The 21,728-nt window shown below is 44.5% G+C and overlaps 1 protein-coding gene across 1 annotated transcript in view; it reads left to right on the top strand.

Moving 5' to 3' along the window:
• Window positions 1–21,728, top strand: part of GLDC (glycine decarboxylase) — a 77,439-nt gene that overhangs the window by 24,796 nt on the left and 30,915 nt on the right. The window contains exons 5-15 of the mRNA XM_038769890.1: window positions 2,506–2,583; window positions 3,859–4,006; window positions 5,118–5,314; window positions 9,012–9,108; window positions 9,354–9,459; window positions 12,505–12,647; window positions 15,718–15,798; window positions 16,868–16,968; window positions 17,520–17,604; window positions 18,318–18,359; window positions 20,493–20,635. Of these exons, the coding sequence (XP_038625818.1) occupies window positions 2,506–2,583; window positions 3,859–4,006; window positions 5,118–5,314; window positions 9,012–9,108; window positions 9,354–9,459; window positions 12,505–12,647; window positions 15,718–15,798; window positions 16,868–16,968; window positions 17,520–17,604; window positions 18,318–18,359; window positions 20,493–20,635 (1,221 nt within the window). The remainder of the gene's footprint in view (window positions 1–2,505; window positions 2,584–3,858; window positions 4,007–5,117; window positions 5,315–9,011; window positions 9,109–9,353; window positions 9,460–12,504; window positions 12,648–15,717; window positions 15,799–16,867; window positions 16,969–17,519; window positions 17,605–18,317; window positions 18,360–20,492; window positions 20,636–21,728) is intronic.

Here is a 21,728-nt window from a genome sequence, read left to right as displayed (position 1 = left end):
CAACAGAGTTGGTGAACGGGTTCTGTGCCCACAAAGAGCTTACAGTCTAGAGGGGGAGACAGACATTAATATAAGTAGAATTACGGTTATGTGTCTGAGTGCTGTGGGGCTGAGTCGGGGGGTGAATAAAGGGTGTGGATCCAAGTGGAAATCCAATCTAAACTTCCTGGGAGAGGGTGTGTGTGAGCCGATGTTGCACATGTCCTTTTTGAGGTGCCTTTTGACTAGTGCTAGGAGAGCTGACCTGGAGAATGCTTTTGTGCTGTTCCTGCCATTTTTTCTCAAGGCTCTTCTCTGATATCATCTAGTTGCCCAAAGTGTGTGTGGCCTAGTGGCTAGATCACCGGCCTGGGAATTAAAAGGACCTGGGTTCTAAACCTGGATCCACCACTCGTCTGCTGTGTGACCTTGGACAAGTCACTTAACTTGTATGTGCCTTAGTTACTGCATCTGTAAAATGGGGATTAAGACTGTGAGCCCCATGTGGGACATGGACTGTGTCCAACTTAATTATCTTGTATATACCCCAGTGCTTAGAACAGTGATTGGCACATAGTAAGCGGTCAACTACCCCCCCCCCCCCCACAAAAAAACCCACAAAAAAATGGTAATACCCATGTCCCTTTACTTAGCCTGAAATAAAATCCTTCTCCCTTCATTTCGGGATCTGCAGTGAAATATTTGACATGGACATTAAAATGTCAGTTTCTTTGGGGACTCACTTGAGGTTCCCCCCCACCCCTCCCTTATTGCCCTGACATAGGGAGTGTATTTTGGGGGGTTTTTTTAATGCTCTCTGTCAAGCACTTACTATGTACCGAGTGTTGTATTAAGCACCTGTATTACAAAATAATCAGATTGGACACAGTCCCTGTCCCTCCTGGGGCTCACAGTCTCAGTAGGAAGGAGAACAGGTATTTCATCCCATTTCCCAGTTGAGGAAGTTGAGGCCCAGTGAAGTGATTTGCCCAAGGGCACACAGCAGGCAAGTGGTGGACCTGGGATTAGAACCCAGTCCCCTGATTCCCAGACCCGGGCTCTTTCCACTAGGTCATGCTGCTTCTGGTGTCATTAACATGGTTAGGAGCAGATTAGCCCTCCTTGGCCTCCCTACACCTGGGAGTGGGGCGTTACCACGTAGAACAGTTCTTAGATGCAAAACCAGTGCCAGAGTCTAGAAAGGAAGCCTGGTCCCGAGTTGGCCGAGGGTTGAACTAGCAGAGGTTTCTACTGAATATTACAACCCCTCTGCAGCTTCCTTGCACCTCTGCTGAAATTATGCGTGGAACCTGAGTTGCCAGTGTTTTTGAGAGTTGTTTTGCTGGGAAATGATTCACCCTAACACTGGAGTGGAACAGAGGTAGCTAGCTTCCTCTCTTCTTCATTCCCCTCCCTAGGAAATGGGTTCCCCAATGCCGAGGGGAGAATAGTGCTCAGATGTTTAGCCCTCAGCACATATAGCAGAGACCAGGATTAGTAAGGATCTCTGCCCTATATTAATATGAGTCTATCTGATGCTGGAAGTTCTTTTTAGATTCTTCTGTCCTTCTTTTTCTTCCCTTCCTTAGTACTTGATTTTATTTCTGATGAGCAGCTTAAACTTGTCCTCTCCATGTCTAATTGAGCTAGGTTTCGGCCCAGAGAAGGGCCACACTGGAAAACTTGTATTATCGTAGAAATTCCCTGCTATCGAGAAGTCATCTGGATCAGTCCCCTGCGTTCAGACAGGCACCTAACTGTTTGCTGGTCAAAGGACTTGGCTACTTTACCATGGCCAAGTTCTACCAGTATACATCCAATGGGATTTGGAATAAAGTAACCCTTTTTCTTTTCACCTGTTTGGGTTTGCCTTCATTTGCAATATTAATTACTTCCAACATTTCTTATGTTTACAGATCCTTTCTATACCCCTGTTCAATTTTGTTTTCAAGAGTTTCCTTATGTGGTCTGTTCTCCAGTATGTGGATCATCTCTGCCCTTGGTTTTTCCTCTCCTCTCTGCCCATCCTTTTGGTGGTGATGAAATGGGGAGCAGAACAGAGAGCATTTTACCGTCCTGTACTAAAAGGAGAGTAAGGAAAGAAAACTCAAAGCAGTCAGTGTGGCTCATCATTAATAGGTTCTGAAAAGGTTTTTTCATTACTGTCCCCAGCTGAGATGGATGAACTTCCAAGAAGCAGCGTGGCTCAGTGAAAGAGCACGGGCTTTGGAGTCAGAGGTCATGGGTTCAAATCCTAGCTCCACCAATTGTCAGCTGTGTGACTTTGGGCAAGTCACTTCTCTGTGCCCCAGTTACCTTATATATGAAATGGGGATAAAGACTGTGAGTCGCCCATGGAACAACCTGATCACCTTGTAACCTCCCCAGTGCTTAGAACAGTGCTTTGCACATAGTAAGCACTTAATAAATGCCATTATTATTATCATTATTATTATTTGACACTCTGACTCCTTGTGTGTTTTTTTGTGTATTTGTGTGTGTGTGTGCGTGCCTTTTTAAAAACAGACACAGCAAGAGGAGGAAATTTTATGTTGACATCCGGTGCCACCCGCAGACAATAGCTGTCGTCCAGACACGAGCCAAGTAATTCCTTTTCACTTTTATTTTGAAGTAATGGGTATTGCAAGCACCCACTTCTGCTACTTCTCTGTCACCCCTGAGAAGAATGTGGCTTCCCTTGGGACACAAAGGTTATATGTTTAGCCCAGCTCTCCCCATTGGATTAGCTTTGCTCCCTTCCTCCTCCTTCTCCACTGTTCTCCTTTCTCTCCAGGACTTTGCCTGGGTATTTTGTCAGTCACATAGTGGCAGCTGCCTGAGGGTAGATTAGCCCACAGCTTCAGCTAGCTGCCTGTATTTTCACCACATAAGTTGCTGCTGCAGTGGAGGCATAAATGGGTACCTTGAGGTGAGTTGCATCTATCCTCATCCCTGAAGAGGACCTGGTTGGAACGAGGACTGACTCCTCTCATGGAAACTCTTCAGCCCCGCCTCCTTAAGCTGCATAACACCAGAATCGCAGAATCGCTCAGCTACCCCATGTAGCTCACATTTGTTAGAGGGAGGAATTCTTCTCCCATCCACCTCAGGGTGTGTCCGAAAGCTCAGAAGGAAAATCTGGCCAGGTAACTCAGAACCTTCTCAAAGTTAGTCATCAGATCCAAAGTTCAGACCAGAGTCTTCTGACAAGGAGAGTGGCTTTAATGGTCATTTGGCAGACTAAAAGATTAAAAAAAAAAATACGTGCATCCTGCCACTCTTTGCTGGCTGTTCCCTAGCAGCCACATTCTCTCTGTGTCCTTTCTGTGCGGTGGAAATCCCGATTTCTCCTGAAAGGAGCTTAGTGCACATATGTAGAAAGATTTGCATGATTTGGAGGCTGTTTTACAGCCAAAAAAAATGATTTGAGTAGCTTTTTCCTGTATTATGAAGAACGATACTCTTAAAATTTGGGCCGTTGTTCTTGTGAAGCTTTCCTGTTTCAGAACTGATGTTGAATTGCCATCTCTTGAACAATGGGAGGGCATTGGGAATTGCAATCTCTTGAACAATGGGAGGGCATTGGGATTCTCTATCTGCATTAAGAATTTGGTGTGCTGAGGATGATTGGTCCCACATCGGCTTTTTCAGCCATGTTCAATTCCATAGGTGAATGTCACTTCAGTGGCATTATCCTGGACCAGGAAGTTGCAAAGATATATATGTACTCTGAGTGAAAGCGAGTTAAACGGCATCATGGCAAAGTTGAAAAGTGGGATATTTGTGGAGGAGAAATCTGACCTCTAACCATTTTCCTTTCAAAATGTCAAAACAGAACATCCTAGAGTGATGCATGGTTTGATGGTCTTTTATTTCCAGTTACATTGGGGTCATCACTGAGTTGAAGTTGCCTCATGAAATGGATTTCAGTGGTAAGGATGTCAGTGGAGTGCTGTTCCAGTACCCAGACACCGAAGGGAAGGTGGAAGACTTCATGGAGCTTGTGGATAGAGCCCATCAGAATGGGGTAGGAGAGTGTGCCATTGAGGCCCCACTGGGATGAGTTTCAGTTCTGATGTCTTTCAGTGCTGCAGTTTCCCCAGTTGTAGAATGGGCACAACAATGTCTGCTCTTCTTTCCTTCCCTCATGGGCATATTGTGAGCACAAATGGGAAAATGTGTTGAGCTCCTCAGAAGAAAGGCCATTTGATGGACTGGATTCTTCCCTTTGACCTGGAGAGGAGGCATGGCTGGGGGCTTCCCTGAACCTGAAGAAGAGAGGAGGCTGTCTCTGTCTCCTCCTTGATTCTCCTTGATGTCATTTCTTATCGGCCTACACAGCCTCTGGTATAAGAGCTTGCCTGCCCCTCATGAAAGTGGCACACTCAGTCTCTTGCTGGTAGTGGCATGGTCCCTTTAGCCCACCTTGTAAAATTGATTTTCATGGGTGGATGCTGGTCCCATTGCCTCTATACTCTGATCCCATTTGCTTATGGCATTGCATAGCCAGAACAGCGATTGAGTGATATTGGGATGCACAGCCCTGCAGCTCTCATAAAGAGGGAGGGAAACATTTTTCTCTCCCTCTTAAAGCCACAGAGGGACATTCGTGTCTTTTTTTTTTCCATTTCTATTTCAGTCCACTTCCTCCCATCTCAAGTAGGGGAACTGGGGAGTCACACTATTATTATGTGCCCAGGGTCTTCATGGTAACCAAAAAAAGGGACCCTCCAAAAGATAAAAAAAGGTCCCCAGATCGACAGTATGAAAGCAGTGGAATTCTTGGGCATTGTCGGCTGTCCACCAAGACATGTGTAAGAAATTAGCTCTCCTCCAGCTCTCAAAAGAGTTGAGAATCTGATCTGGTCATCTGGTTGAGATGTCTGGACGTTTCATCTTGAAATTTTCAGTACTGACAGTTTGTGTTTGTTTGAGTGAGGTGTTTGTGTGAGGTGTCTCCTTTGATGTTTCCTTTCTTTCCTTCCTTTCATGCTGATCAAAAGTGTTTGCGTGAGTTGAGACAGTACTCTCACAGGAATTATAACAGCTTCGCCTACCAAAAATGATCTGCTTGTGACCCTGCTATTCAGGAGGGAGATAGTTGACATTATCTGTTTTCTCTTATACTTTTTTCCCAGACTCTGGCCTGCTGTGCTACTGACCTTTTAGCTCTTTGTGTCTTGAGGCCTCCTGGTGAATTTGGGGTCGATGTTGCCCTGGGCAGTTCCCAGCGGTTTGGAGTGCCTCTCTGTTATGGGGGACCTCATGCTGCATTTTTTGCTGTCAGAGAAAACCTGGTGAGAATGATGCCTGGAAGAATGGTGGGAGTTACAAGGTAAAAAGTCAAATTTTTCCCCTCTTTGTGATGGTAAGGGTTCCTCTCCTGGCTTTCTTCCTGTGCACCAGACCAACCGGCACTACGTATGGCTTATAGTGCATTGAAAATCCCACTGTTTTTCGTCTTTGTGTTGTGTGAGAGTGAAAATGGCTCCAAATGCTTCCAAGCACATAGTACAATGCTCTGAATGCAGAAAGCCCTGTATAAATACTGATGCTGTTAAATGATGATTTGACAGATGGAGACTGGACACCGAGAAGTTCAAGGACTTAGCCAACATCTCACCAAAGTGTCGATGGCAGAGCAAACAGTGGGATTTCAAATGTCTGATTCCCAGTCCGTTACTTTTTGCATTTGGCTTCCCTGTCTTACTACTAAGTCATAATTTGGATTTTTTGAAGTCATCTTCCATGACCTCATTCTACAGGAGGATACTTAGTTACAACGGCCAGATCATGTAAACAAATATTCATCAGTACAGGTTGTCCTTGTCGTAAGATGTTCAAGTTATGATGAATGGCACTTCTAATGTTTCTAAATTTGCACCCCAATTCAGCAGGTCAGTTTTGACTTGTCAGCATTAGCTTCCTTTATGGCACTAATTTTATAGGAGCACAGGCATTGGGGGTTGGGGTGGGTTCCATGGGAGCCATGGGGAAACTATTTTGAAAGGTGCAGTGGGGTGCTGGGGAGAGGTTAAAGAAGGATGAGGGAGGGGTGTGGAATGTAGCTAATTGCCAGGAAGAATCACCAGAGAAGGTCAGCACATCCATTTTACTTTTCTTAAAGTAACAGTAGGCTACCTATCAATCGATCAGTGGTATTTATTGACTGCCTACTGTGTGCACAGCACTGTACTAAGCATTTGAGAGAGTACATGTAGAGTAGGTAGACACGATCTACCTACACGATTTCAATCTAGTGAGGGAAACAGATGTTCTATTACAGGTAGGGAAGAAAGTAGAAAGGTATGCACCTATGTGCTGTGGGGGTGGGGTGAGTATCAAAGTGCTCAGGGGGTACAAATTTAACTGTATAGGTGATGCAGAAAAGAGGGAGAATAGGGTAAGGAAATGAGTAGCTAGTCAAGGAAGGCTTCCTGGAGGAGATGGGATTTTAGTAGGGCTTTGAACATGGGGAGAATGGTGGTCTGCCAGATGTAAAGAGGGAGGGTGTGAGCAAGGGGTCCATGGTGAGAAAGACAAGATGATGTAACAGTCAGTAGGTTGGTGTTGGATGAGCATAGTGTGCAGGCTGGTTTGAAGTGGGAAAGGAGCAAGGATAAATAAGGAGAGCACTGCTGATTAAGTGCCTTAAATCCAATGGTGAGGAGGTTCTGCTTGGTTTTGTGTGAGGCAGAAGTGGATGGGCAACCACTGGAGGTTCTTGAGGAGTGGAGAAAGATGGACTGAACGGTTTTTGCCTTTTTTAGAAAAATGATCCAGGAAGCAGCATGAAGTAAGGATTGGAGCAGGGGTAGACTGGAAGCAGGCAAGTCAGCAAGGAGACTGAAGCAGTAGTCAAGGTGGGGTAGGATAAGTGCTTGGATCAGCATAGTAGCAGTTTGAACTGCTAGATATAAGCTCGTTGGCAGGGAATGTGTCTACCAACTCTGTTATATTGCACTCTCCCAAGTGCTTAGTACAGTGCTCTGCACACAGTAAGCACTCAGTAAACACAATTGATTGATTTGGATGGAAGCAACAGTGGATTTTAGCGGTTGTAAAGGTAGAACCTACAAGATTTCACGACAGATTGAATATTTGGGTTGAGTGAGAGATGTGTTAAGGATAATGCAAAAGGTACAGGCTTGTGAGACAGGGAGGATGGTGCTAGTGTCTACAGTGATGAGAAAGTTGGGGAGGACAGTGTTTGAGGGGGAAGATAAGGAGTTCTCTTTTGGATAAGTTACATTTGTGGGCTGGTGGGACATCCAAGTAGAGATGTACTGAAGGCAGAAGGACATGTGAGACTTAAAAGAGGGAGAAAGGTTGGGGCTGGAGAGCTGGATTTGGGAATCATCCTCATAGTGGAGCTATGGGGGTAAGTGAGTTCTTAAAGGAAATGGATGTAGATAGGGAATAGAAAGGGACCCAGAACTGAGCCTTGAGGTAGTCCCACAGTTAGGAGGTGGGAGGCAGAGGAGGAGCCCATGAAAGAGACTGAGAGTGAGTGGCCAGAGAGATAGGAGGAGAACCAGGAGAGGACAGTGTTAGTGAAACCAAGGTTGGATAGAGTTTCCAGGAGAAGAGGGTGGTTCAAATGTCAAAGGCTGCTGAAAAGTCCAGGAGGATTAGAGTCCAATAGAGTTGGCAAGGACGAGGTAATTGATGACCTTGGAGAGGGCAGTTTGAGTGAAGTGGAGGCATCAGAATCCAGATTGCAGGCAGAAGAGGAGAGAGTTGGAAAAGCGCAAATGGAGTCAATGGGGCTAAACATGTCATTTAAAGAGTTTGGAAAGGAATTGTTGGAGGGAGATGGGGTAATAACTGGAGGATGCAGTGGATTCAAAGGAGTTTTTTTAAAAATTTTTATCTCTTAGGGGATATATAGGCATGTTTGAAAGCAGTGGAGAAGGAACAAATGGAGAGTGGGAATCAAAGAACAGTGACAGAGTCAGGAATAGGTCAAGGATGAAGGGGAATCAGGATTCACTCTGCCATTTCAGTCTATTAATAGACTTTATTAAATGCCTCTTATGGGCCGAGCACTGTACTAAGCACATAGGAAAGTACAATAGCAGTAGAAGACATGATCCCTGTCCTCATAGAGCTTATATTCTGGGTGGGGGTGCACAAAATAATTTAAAGATAGGATGAAAAAGAGATTTATAATGTTCCTTGAGAAAATTAGTTCAATTTACAACATTTTGATAGACAACTTTTGGGAAACCAATTTGTCGTAAAACTTTTTTCTACCTGTTGTAGAAAAGATCAGGTGAGATTAATTTGATTATTGTAACAGTATCTAGCCTGTACTTGAGTTGTGAAAGGTATATGGGCCGGTACAATAAGAAATTTCTAAATTATTAATCTTTTTCATTCATTCAATCATATTTATTGAGTGCTTACTGTGTGCAGAGAACTTCAATATTTCCCAAAGCCAGATGGCACTTTGCCCCTTCTGGCTATTTTGAAGGCTTAGACTAGATGAGGTTTCATGCTGAGTTGTCAGAGAAACCCCAACATCTCCTGGGGAAGTGTGCCATTATCCTTTAGACCTTATTTAGCAGCTGAGCAAATGTTACTCAAGTGAATAACACAGAAAGTAAATGCTAAGGGATTTGGGAAATGATTATTAAAAATGTGTTCATTTTAAGTGTTTCTTCCCACTTTACCTTAAATTTTAGAATCCTTTAACGTTTCAGTTTAGATGTCCTGTAGTAGTGGTACTTGAACGAAAGACACATAAGATTCATGCCAACTAATGAATAGAAAAATACAGTGGGCTCTTAGTGTTTGTATACATTTCTAGGCTTTGCTATTGGATGGGTAAGCCTCTGTGAACCTTTCCCCAACTCTAAGATTGGTTACAGGGGGTGAAAAGAAAACGGTTTGTGTTGGGGGATGAGGGAACCCTACACCTTCCATCTTGATAGTCAGCAGACAAAAAACTGGGACACATCACAGCTGGGTGGGTCTCGGATCTAAAACCAGAAAGTCTGCTTATCTGCCTCCATTTTCCTGTGGTCTAGAGATGCTACTGGAAAGGAAGTCTACCGTCTCGCACTGCAGACTCGAGAGCAGCATATCAGGAGGGATAAGGCTACAAGCAACATCTGTACAGCTCAGGTAACTCGAAGGCCTGACCCCAAAATGTTCCATGTTCCTCAGTGCATTAAATGAGGCCTGTTTTAAAATAGACTTACCGATACAAATTCATACTTGTGTACCACAGGGAAAACTTCAGTAAGCAAATCAGCAGCAAACCACCTAGTTCTCCTTTGTTCCAAGTATCAATTTTGGTTTCCTAAGTAGCACAGTTAGTCTCATGTTGTTGGGGCAACTTCCTAATGCGTGCTTTCATGCCTTTTTAGGCCCTTTTGGCTAACATGGCTGCCATGTTTGCAATTTACCATGGTTCCGATGGATTGAAGCATATTGCCAGGAGAGTGCATAATGCCACTTTGATTTTATCTGAAGGTGAGTGATTTGACAGTTATAAATCTGGTGGAGCTGGGAGGACAGTTCTTCTCATTTTTCCGAGGATTCCTGTCATTGATGAAACTGATGACAGGTGGTCAAAGGTCTAGTAGTGACTAGCATCTATTATCTTTGACCAGAGAAATACTGCTGTTCCCTGAGTAGTACTCAGTTGCTTCCATGAAACTAGAGCGATAAGTGAGGTATAATTTCCCGTTGAGGTAAGGCACATGATGTATTCCAAAAATCTGAGATCTGAAAAATTGTTCCCTCCACCCCACAGCACTTATGCACATATCCATAATTGTCTGTCTCCCCCTCAAGACTGTAAGCTGTTTACGGACAGGGAACGTATCTACCAACTCTGTTGTACTGTACTCTCCCAAGCACTTAATTCAGTGTTCTGCACACAGTAAGTGCTCAATACATGCCATGGGTTGATTGATTCCTTCTATTTTGAAGCCTCTTCTCCAGACTCCTACATTGCTGTTCCAGGCCTGGTCTCCTGTGCTAGTGGAGAAGGGTGGGGTGGGGAGGTGCAGAAAGAGTGGTGGAAAATTGATGACAGGGATCGGATCCATAGGTGGCCTTGGTGGGCTCAGAAATGAACTCTAAAGCAGTGGAGAACCCAACATGGGTAGCTACTAGGGCAGGTAAGCAAGATATCATGCCTGGGACTGCTGGGAAGGGGAAACAGAATCGGAGGCAGCGCTGCAATTACCCAACTGTTTTGTTTTGCTAATATGGGAGTACAGAGCATAAAACCGCACCAGGCACCTAAGTATCTATCGTCAGTTGTAGTTATTGATCACTTACTGGGTGCTGGGCACTGAAGCACGGGCCTGAGAGTCAGAAGGTCATGGATTCTAATCCCAATTCTGCCACGTGTCTGCTGTGTGACCTTGGGCAAGTCACTTCACTTCTCTAGGCCTCAGTTACCTCATCTGTAAAATGGGGATTAAGAGTGTGAGCCCCATGTGGGACAGGGACTGTGTCCAACCTGATTACCTTGTATCTACCCCAGTGCTTAGAACAGTGCTTGGCACAGAGTAAGTGTTTAACAAGTACCATAATAATTATTATTATTACTAAGATCTTGGGAGAGTATAGCAACATAAGTTCTGCCACTGCACGTTGTATCTACAGCTTAAGCTCTTAACTACAGAGCACACACAGTAAGCGCTCAGTAAATACAATTGATTGATACAGCTGTGATCGGCCAGCATGCCAAGCAGAATCATTCAGTCAGTGGTACTTGAGCTTACTGTATGCAGAGCAGTGTACTAAGCACTTGGGAGAGTACTGTACAAGAGAATTGGTAGACAAGATCCTTGCCCTCAAAGAACTTAGTCTAGAGGGGGAAACAGGCATTAAAATAAACTACAGATAGGGGAAATAGCAGAATATAGGGATATGTATGTAAATATTGTGGGACTGAGAGTGGGGTGACTATCAAGTGCTTAATGGGTACACATTCAGTTGCATAGGTGATGCCGAAGGGAGGGAAATGAGGGGTTAGTAAGGGAAGGTCTCTTGGAGGAGATACGATTTGATAAGGCTCTGAAAGTAGGTAGTGTGGTGGTCTGTCAGATATGAAGAGGGAAGGGAGTTCCAGGCCAGAAGGAGGATGTGAGCAAGAGGTCAGTGGCAAGACAGATGAGACTGAGGTACAGTGAGTACTTGTAGTAGTTAAAGCTGCTTACTGTGTGCAAAACACCATATTAAAATACAGAGGTCGGAATTAAACATCATCCCTGCTCCTCATGGAGCTCACAATCTAAATTAGGTTGGTGTTAGAGGAGTGAAATGTGCAGATTTGGGTGTAGGAAGAAATCAGGGAGATTAGGAAGGGAGAGCAGATTCAGTACCTAGTAGCCAATAGTAAGGAGATTCTGTTCGATGTGGAAGGGGATGGGAAACCACTGGAGGGTCTTGAGAAATGAGGGCACGATAGCTGAACTTTTTTTTTAAGGAAAACGACCTTGGCGGCATAGTGAAGTAAGGACTGGAGGGGGAGAGAGAGGAGGAAGGGAGGTCAGCAAGGAGGCTGATGCAGTAGTCAAGGCGGGATGGGATAAATGATAGCAGTGGTAGATCATCATCATCATCAATCATATTAAGCGCTTACTGTGTGCAGAGCACTGTACTAAGCGCTTGGGAAGTACAAGTTGGCAACACATAGAGACAGTCTCTACCCAACAATGGGCTCACAGTCTAAAAGGTGGGCTCAGTCTAAAAGACTGGTAGATCAATGGTGGTAGTAGTCTGTATGGAGAGGGAAGGATGGATTTTAGAGATGTGAAGGTAGAATTGACAGGATTTCATGATGGATTGAATATGTGTGTTGAAAGAGAGAGAGGGGTTAAGGATAATGCCAACGTTAACCGGCTTGTGAGATAGTGATGGGAAGGACAGAGATTGGATGGAAAGATGAGGAGTTCTGTTTAGTACGTATTTAGTTTGAGGTATCGGTGGGACATTTCAAGTAGAGATGTCCTGAAGGAAAGAGGAAGTGCAAGACTGCAGAGAAGGAGAGTGGTCAGGGCTGGAGATGTAGATTTGGGAGTCATCTCTGTATAGATGGTAGTTGAAGCCATGGCAGCGAGTGAGTTCTCCATTGGAGTGATTATAGATGGAGAATAGAACACTGGTTTTCAAGGGTGTTTTCTCACCCTTTACGTCTGTTCTCTTCAGTGTATTCACAAGTATCTCATACTGGAATTTTGCTCTGTTTGTATTCTCCAGAAGGATTTAGGTTATGGAGTTGACAGTTTTGGGTCAGTTGAAATTTATTCCTATGTCCTATTTTGTTAGGAAATGACAATTCAGGACTGGAAAAAGAGACAACATTTGTCTGTTATAGGTTCTGTGTTAAAATGATTTTACATGCATTCCTCTACTACCTCGACTTAAGAAAAGCTAATAAGCTTGAAATTTTTCTTGCTATTAGACAACACTGGCTTAAGAGGCGGAAGGATTAGGAAAATAATTACCATGCAGAAATGTACACCATAATAGCATTGGTTACTCTGTTGCTTTATTTAGGTCTCAAGAGAGCTGGCCACAAACTTCAGCATGACTTATTTTTTGATACCTTGAAAATCCAATGTGGCTGTGCAGTAAAGGGAGTAGTCTTGGAAAGAGCAGCTCAGCGACAGATCAATTTGCGACTTTATGGAGATGACACAGTAAGTGGAGCTTGTATTGTTCCTGAGAAATTTCTCTTTCCATAGTTCCCCAAAAGATAACTCTCTTTGAGCTCTCACCAGTATATCTGGTGAAGTCCTCCAAGATGATCAAATAAACGGGGCCAGAATCTTGATGCTTCATCAGTTGTCCAAACGGATTAAGCTATATACAGTCACTGGCCTAATGACAAAGGGGCTGCGCCGGGGAAGAGGGAGAGGAGACCTTCTGGTGAGCCCTGGTCCTACTCCTCCCCCAACTGCTTCTCTGTCCCCCAGAGGGGCAGTGGCCATGAGGGCCAGGGGTTATGGAGGGGGATTTCTCCACAGTGGGTGTGACCTCTTCTGAGAAGCCAGGACAGAACCACTTTGGCTTTTCCTCCACCTCCAGGGTGGCAGCAGCAGACCCCATCCCCAAGGAGCCGAGATTTAGCACTGTGAGGCCCACAGGGGCGAGTTTTACATTTGTGTTCGATGCTAATGAATATCTCTGGAATTCTCGTGGAAAAAAAAGATTGGTGTTTTGTAGCAAATAAGAATCACTGGCCTGGAATTTCTTCTTGTCAGCTGTAAGTTTTTTTTTTTTATGTCTTTCCATTTCTTCTCCTCAAGATGTCTGACAAGCAGCATTAGAATAGGAAAAAAATGTATCTGAGTGATAGATATTCTAATCAATCAGATCCTATCCACCGGAACTAGTCAGAGTATGCAGCTCCTGAGCATGCCATAAATCAACCCCTTCAACTGGATAGAATATGATTAGATAGGAATGCCCATAATCCAGTCAAATGTAGTTTAGCCGATGTGCCCCCCTTTAGTGTGTACCCCTTTCTGCAGCCTCTTCCTTTGCAGGATTCCTATGGAGGAGGCATCAGAAAATCTTTTAAAGGACTCATGTATTTCAAATGTTTTCATATTAGAGTGATTGACTTTACTTCCAGATATGTCACCAACTACTGCTAGATGGTTAGTGGGTTGTATGCCCATGTAGAAAGGTTCAAAGGCTGCTGAGATTGTATTCTAGATTATAGAATATCTCCTCTTCGTCATCATCATGACAGTATTCACTGAGTATCTATTCTGTGCAGAGTGCTGTACTAGGTGACTGGAAGTTGCAGACATGATCCCTGCTGTTGAAGAGCTTACAGTGCAATCTGGGAGACAGGCAAACACACATAATAAGCATAAAATGGGAGTAAGAAGCAAACAATAGTTACAGTTGATAGCAGCAGAAATGAATAAATGAACCTGTATACGTGTGCTAAGGGTGCCTCTGTTTCACTGTTCTATCCTTGAATACAAAGGACACTTTATATATTGACGACTGTAATGGAATGGCATGACCAGAGGTGTGAATTAGTTGGGGGGTGCCACTTGGAGGAGGTGGAAGAAGAGCATAATTTAAGTATTCTCTTTTGTTTGTTTTTTTATTCATTGTCAGTCATATTTATTGAGTGCTTACTGTGTGCAGAGCACTGTACTAAGCGTTTGGGAAGTACAGTGTTAAGCACATACTCTGTAGCAGGCACTGTACTATGTGCTGGGGTAGATTCAAACTATCAAGCTGGACACAGTCCCTGTCCTCATAGGGCTCACAGTCTTATTCCCCATTTTACAGATGAGATAACTGAGGCACAGCAAAGTGAAGTTACTTTCCCAAAATCACACAGCTGACAAGTAGCAGAGCTGGAATTAGAATCCATGTTCTCTGGCTCCCCAGCCCATGCCCTTTCCACTAGATAACACTGCTTCTCTTAAATTCTCTTTCCTGCCCACACTTCCATAACCCACCCCACCTCCAATTCACCATGTGCCCGATATAGTCGGCCTCCCTTCCTCCTATGGAGCATCACGAGAAGTTGCGCAGCCCCCGGTTGCAAGATGGGGCGATCCCGTAAGTTTAACTATTGATCAGGAGCTGTTGCACACTGCTTGCTTATTCATTCAGTCGTTTTTGTTGAGCGCTTACTGTGTGCAGAGCACTATACTAAGCACTTATTGAATCATCGTGAATGATTTTGCCTGATTAACTTATCTTAGCGCAAAATGTGCCAATCCATTGTGGAACCTTTCTTTTTTCTTTTTTTTTTTCATAGTATTTGTTAAGCACTTACAATGTGTCAAACACTATTCTAAGCATTGGGGTAGAATTAGGTTGGACACAGTCCCTGTCCCACCTGGGGCTCACAGTCTAAGTAGGAGGGAGAGCAGGAGAACTGAGGCTCAGAGAAGTTAACTGACGGTCCCAAGGTCCCACAGCAGACAACTGGCAGAGTTGGAATTAGAACCCGGGCCTTCTGACTCCCAAGTCTGTGCTCTTTCCACTAGGCCATGCTGCTTTCTTGGTAGTCATTGTTTCAGTGACAGTGTTTCATCAGACTTACGAGGCTGGATCGCCCTGTATTTTCTTTACATTTATTGTATTCTCCGAAGAGCCTGATATATTGCTTTGCACACACGATAGGTGCTCAGTAAATACCGATGATTCAGTACTGATGGATGGATTTTCTAACCCCTTATCAGTTTAACCCAAAGACCAAGGGACAGAGCTGGTTCTCGGTTTCCCATCTGTAAATGGCTCTAGTCACAAGCACCCATCAGCTGTATCTTGAGAGCATCACTACCCAGCTGGGTGGCAAAGTAGTAGCATGAAGAAATGTGTTGGGTTTTTGTTTGTTTCTTTAAACCAGCATTTATTAAGCACCTACTTATGTGCAGAGTTCCATACTAGTTGCTTAGGGGCATACAGTAGAAATAAAACACTGCAGCCCTGGTCCTCAAGGAGCTTAATGAAATGTCTTATACTTAGACCCCACCTGCCTCTTGTTTCCCTTCCCATCCAGCATTGGTATCTCTCAGGTGAGGAGTGGTAGCAGCAGCCATTGGGAAATTCATTGATATAGCTACTCCGTCGTCGTCGTCCCCCCCCCCCCCCAAATTAAAAATTGAACCTCCACCTTCCTAACAGTAAAGGCAGGAGCATCCTGAATGTGTCTCCAACCCTAATGTGTCTATGCCTAGCAGTATTGAAGTTTGGAAGTAATGCCTTCCTTTTGGTTTTTGGTCTGTGTAGCTTGGCGTTTCCGTAGATGAAACTGTTACAGAGAAAGACCTGGATGACTTGTTGTGGATCTTTGGCTGTGAATCTTCTGCTGTGAGTAAAAGGTTGATGTGGATCTTTTGGTGCCAATATTCGGTATTCCCAACTAGGTGCTATCACTGTTCAGGCATACTGCATAGTGTCACTGGGTTGTGGCCCTTAAAAATGTAGCTATCTCTGATTGTCTCCTGGGATACATTTGTCCATTAGACTTACCTGTGATGAGTTAGGATCCATTCCAGTACCAGCCCTGACATGAGGGCAGAGTAAAGTAAAAATATGTTGTAAAGCTCTTTCCCCTTCTTCTTACTCTCCAATTCTCAGAAACTTTTCTGCCATCTCCTCTCCCGCTCCTGCACCCTAAACTTGAGCCTTGCCATGCACTCTGGAGTTGGTTCTTGTTCTTTCAAGTAACCAGAGTGACAGCTGCTGCTATTAGTGCAGCCACCAACCCTCTTCCTCTTCCCACCTGAAGCCCCAACCCCCTGTCCCAGCCTAAGTCATAGGAATAGAGACCAATGGAGGGACAGGCAGTGGTGGGAAGGGTCTACAACACTCCTGCTCTCCCAGCCTCTCCTTCCACCCCAGAATCACCCTGTCTTATGTCTGTGGCTTCAGTTGGCCAAGGAGGCAGAGTTAGAATTGGGAAGTGGGGTGGGGGAGGGTGGCCCTACACTTGCCTCGCAGTTATGGCAACTGCTGTCCCTGGGGTCAGTTAAAGGTGGGGTGAGGAGAGGAGGGAATCTATTTACAGTGATTGGGTATAGAATCAAGGGTAACAGAGCCCCATAGAATGGAAGTACTGCCTGAAGAGAAAGTTCTGTCCATTCACCTGTTGCTTATTCTGACAACAGAGTTCTGTGTGTCCATTTTGTTTTTTGTCAGCCATTTTATATCAGAAGACATTTATACTGAGCCTGCTGGACAGAGGCTGTCTACTCTAGCACATTGGAGGTGCTCAATAAACATGAATACATAAGGATCGTATACTTTTCTTCCAAAGAACTCAAAATGTTTTTAATCTACTTCTTGTGTTCCCACATATTTTAATTAACCCTTTAAGTTGAAGGATCCATTCTCCGTGTCTGTTTGGCCTAAAACAACGTTCTTTTCTCTTTTGCAGGAACTGGTTGCCGAGAGCATGGGTGATGAAAAGACAAGAGGAATCCTAGACACCCCTTTCAAGAGGACTAGCACTTTCTTGACACATCAAGTATTCAGCAGGTAGCTGCAGTTTCTCTGTGCTGCTCTGCACTTTGCTTTGGTTGTGTTTAGGGATTTCAGTTGGAGTCTGTTTCCAGAAATGTGGAGGGATACTTTTGTAAACTTATCTCTTGGCCCAAGAAATGTCATTTTTCTCGATGGGGAGTAGAACAGGGGAAAAAAATTCTTTTGGGAGGGAGGCAGGGAGAGGGACTTCAAGGTAACTGATAATACTGGCTGGTAGTGCTTTCTAAAGAAGGAAAGAAGCATGCCCGTACTGGGCAAGTTTGACCCTGCTCTTCATGGTGGAAGCAGCTGTACAAAATTTGATCCTTTAGCCTTTAATTGAATAGCAAGTCCATTTTGATTACATTCCGATTGCAGGTTGTTATAGTGTCCTTTCTTTTTTTGGAAGATTCTATATAATAATAATAGCATTTATTAAGCGCTTACTATGTGCAAAGCACTCTTCTAAGCGCTGAGGAGGTTCCAAGGTGATGAGGTTGTCCCACGGGGGATCCTTGGGTTTGTTCTTTAACATTGCTCTGCCCATTAACTCTGTTTTGTCCCAGCTACCACTCGGAAACGAATATTGTCCGATATATGAAAAAACTGGAAAACAAAGACATTTCCCTTGTTCACAGCATGATTCCCCTGGTTAGTATTACTCCTCACCCTTGGCTTCAAGGCTGTCCATCACCTCGCCCCCTCCTACCTCACCTCCCTTCTCTCCTTCTTCAGCCCAGCTCGCACCCTCCGCTCCTGTGCCACTAATCTCCTCACTGTGCCTCGTTCTCACCTATCCCGCCATCGACCCCTGGCCCAAGTCATCCCCTTGGCCTGGAATGCCCTCCCTCTGTACATCCGCCAAGCTAGCTCTCTTCCTCCCTTGAAAGCCCTACTGAGAGCTCACCTCCTCCAGGAGGCCTTCCCAGACTGAGCTCCCTCCTTCCTCTCCCCCTACTCCCCCTTCCCATCCCCCCTCGCCTTACCTCCTTCCCCTCCCCACAGCACCTGTATATATGTATATGTGTTTGTACGTATTTATTACTCTATTTATTTTACTTGTACATATTTATTCTATTTATTTTATTTTGTTAATATGTTTTGTTTTGTTGTCTGTCTCCCCCTTCTAAACTGTGAGCCCGCTGTTGGGTAGGGACCGTCTCTGTATGTTACCAACTTGTACTTCCCAAGCGCTTAGTACAGTGCTCTGCACACAGTAAGCGCTCAATAAATATAATTGAATGAATGAATGTCTTTTAAAACGTTGTTGAAGTCCCTTTTCTCTGGCTAGCAGCGTTGTTTTGGAGAGGCGAAGGTCTGGAGAAGAAAATAATGATTTTTTTGTGTGCATTTGCTTTTTAAAGGGTTCCTGCACAATGAAACTCAACAGTTCATCTGAACTTACAGTAAGTTGGTCAGTTTCATTAAGTAGTTACTAAGGCAGAAAGGATTCTAGAGATACTTCATCTAGGTAAATCATGTCTCTATGTGTTGCCGACTTGTACTTCCCAAGCACTTAGTTCAGTGCTCTGCACACAGTAAGCGCTCAATAAATACAATTGATTGATTTTAAGTCTATGCAGGTCTAGACATTTGGTAAACATTTTGTCATTTTGTAGAAATGCGTGTTTTTGCTGAGAGGTTGGATTTTGTCCCAGGGATAAAGTTGTTTTAAAAAGGGAAAAAAAAAGACCCTTTTTTTTTTAAGCGCCCCCCCCCCCCCCCATTTCATCTTTTTTAAAATCTGCCTTGTTAAAAGCTTCCATTTCGCAAATGTGTAGTTCTTAAACTCAGGTAGGATTAGCAGTTCAAATCCTCCTATCTAGAAATCCACTGGCCATATGTCGGAGTACTGATTTGAGGCTTTGGAACATCGATTTGTGTCAACAGAAGCATCTGTGTTAATTGCTGTTGTGGTGAGCAAGTTTCATAACCAAAGGAGGACTGATGGTGGCAAAAGATATCTGCCTTCATTTTTCAGGTTTTCCAAAAAGATAGAGAGGGTGCGATTTTTACATTTAGGTAATGTATTGAGTACTGGGGCTAAGGAAAGAACAGCAGATTATGCCTCCCTTCATCCGTCCACTTTAATATCTACAGTTCAGGGCAAAGGGAAACTGCACCTGAGAGGTGAATAGAAGTAAACAATATCTTGTATTATTTGGTAGCCATTGAGGTAAATCCAATTGTAATTATTGAGCATTTACTGTGTGCAGAGCACTGTACTGAGCAGCGTGGCTCAGTGGAAAGAGCCCGGGCTTTGGAGTCAGAGGTCAGGGGTTCAAATCCCGGCTCTGCCGATTGTCAGCTGTGTGACTTTGGGCAAGTCATTTAACTTCTTTGTGCCTCAGTTACCTCATCTGTAAAATGGGGATTAAGACTGTGAACCCCCCGAGGGTCAACCTGATCACCTTGTAACCTCTCCAGCGCTTAGAACAGTGCTTTGCACATAGTAAGTGCTTTAATAAATGCCATTATTATTATTATTATTATTATTATTATTATTACTAAGCGCTTGGGAAAGTACAATGCAGCAATAGAGACAATCCCTGCCCACAATGAGCTCACAGTCTAGAGGGGGGAAGACAGACATCAATACAAATAAATAAAATTACAGATATGTACATAAGTGTTTTGGGGCTGGGGGGGACAGTGAAGAGCAAAGGGAGCAAGTTGGTGATGCAGAAGGGAGTGTGAGATGAGGAAAAGTGGGGCTTAATCTGGGAAGGCCTCTTGGAGGAGATGTGCCTTCAGTAGGGCTTTGAAGGGGCGGCGGGGGAGAAACTATCTGTTGGATTTGAGGAGGGAGGGCACTCCAGGCTAGAGGCAGGACATGGGCCGGGGTGAGACAGGAGAGATCGAGGCATAGTGAGAAGGTTAGCATTAGAGGAGCAAAATGTGCAGGCTGGGATGTAGAAGGAGAGAAGTGAGGTGAGGTATGAGGGGGGAAAGGTTTAAAGCCAATGGTGAGGAGTTTTTCTTTGATGTGGAAGTTGATGGGCAACCACTTCAGTGTTGTTGTTTTTTTTTGGGGGGGGGGGGGGGGGGGGGGGGGGCGGCGACATGTCCTGAATGTTTTTGTAGAAAAATGATCCGGCCAGTAGAGTGAAATATGTACTGGAGTGGGGAGAAACAGGAGGCTGGGAGGTCAGCAAGGAGGATGATGCAGTAATCCAGGTGGGATAGGATGAGTGACTGTATTAATGTGGTAGCAGTTTGGATGGAGAGGAAAGGGCGTGTTTTAGTAAAGTTGTGAAGGTGGGACCGACAAGATTTAGTGATGGATTGAATAAGTAGGCTGAATGAGAGAGAGGAGTCAAGGATAATGCCAAGGTTACGGGCTTGTGAGACCAGAAGGATGGTGGTGTCATCTACAGTGATGGGACAGTCAGAGGGAGGACAGGGTTTGGGTGGGGGAGGTAAGGAGCTCTGTTTTGGACATGTTAAGCTTGAGGTAAATGCACCTGTATACATCGAACCGTAAACTATACATTATGGAGAGTGTGTGTGTGTGTGTTTTCTCCCCTCCTCATCTTCAGCCTATCACGTGGAAAGAGTTTGCCAACATCCACCCCTTTGTGCCTCTAGACCAGGCTCAAGGCTACCAGCAGCTTTTCCAAGAACTTGAGAAGGATTTATGTGAACTCACAGGCTATGACAAAATTTCCTTCCAACCCAACAGGTAAGGGCATGATTTCTACTCCTCTTCTATTGTGGGGAGTTGCCCCCCAAGTCAGCTGGGGTCACCGACCAGAGGGTGGCTCCGGGGTTCTTTAGATTGGGCGACGATGGACGAGCCAAAGACCAGACGCCGAGCCAGAGTGATCAGTTCTGCCTCTTTATTGGGTCTACTCACATAGCTGTAGCGCAGCAAGCATGTGAAGGACAGGGTCTGGGTCCTAATCAGCAGGGCAGGCTCTGCAGGGCTCGTTCTAAATGCCTACAACTAAAAATAGCAGCAATGCCTCTTATATACGAGTCCCCCTCAGACTGGTTAGCCCTCCCCATAGTCCCAGGATGTCTATCTGATTGGGACAATTCCCTTTCCGCAACCTTGTAGCATAACAGTTCTGTGTCCATGCTGTGGGTTGCTTAGGCAGAGGGAGGGACTCTTCCCACACCTATCAAAGAGGTAATGCGAGAATAAGAACTGTCTTGAAATACTAGCTCTGCTTAGTAGTTTATGGGCCAAGGGAGAGAGCTCTTTCCTCTATTGAAGAAGACATTGTCATTATTAACAGCATTTCTTGAGGATTTACCATGTGTAGAGCACAGTAATAGATGCTTGGGAACACAGGAGTAAAAAGACATGGTCTCTACCCTCAAGGAATTTGCAGTGTAATGGACAAGGCAGACAGACATAAATTCTGGGTTCTAATCCCAGCTCTAATGCCCAGACCTTGGGCAAGTCACTTAATTTCTCTGTGCCTCAGTTACTTCATCTGTAAAATGGGGATTAAGACTGAGCCCCATGTGGGACATGGACTGTGTCCAACCTGATTAGCTTGTATCTATCCCAGAGTTTAGTACAGTGCCTGGCACACAGTAAGTGCTTAACAAATACCATTTTAAAAAATCTCCAAAATACTATAAATGAGAAGACCATAGATAAGTAATTGAATAAATAAATGAGACACTTGAGTGCTAAAGTGGCTGATGGGGTGCTGTTATGATGATGCTAATGATGGTATTTATTCAGTGCTAATTATGTCCTGACTGCTGAGTTTGATACAAGCTGATCAGATCTGGCACAGATCTAATATCTATTTCTCTAT

This window comes from Tachyglossus aculeatus, chromosome X4 (genome assembly GCF_015852505.1).
Source record: "Tachyglossus aculeatus isolate mTacAcu1 chromosome X4, mTacAcu1.pri, whole genome shotgun sequence".
In the NCBI taxonomy this organism is placed as follows: domain Eukaryota; kingdom Metazoa; phylum Chordata; class Mammalia; order Monotremata; family Tachyglossidae; genus Tachyglossus; species Tachyglossus aculeatus.
The sequence above is the reverse complement of the archived record's forward strand: the minus strand, read 5'-3'. Positions and strand labels throughout refer to the sequence as shown.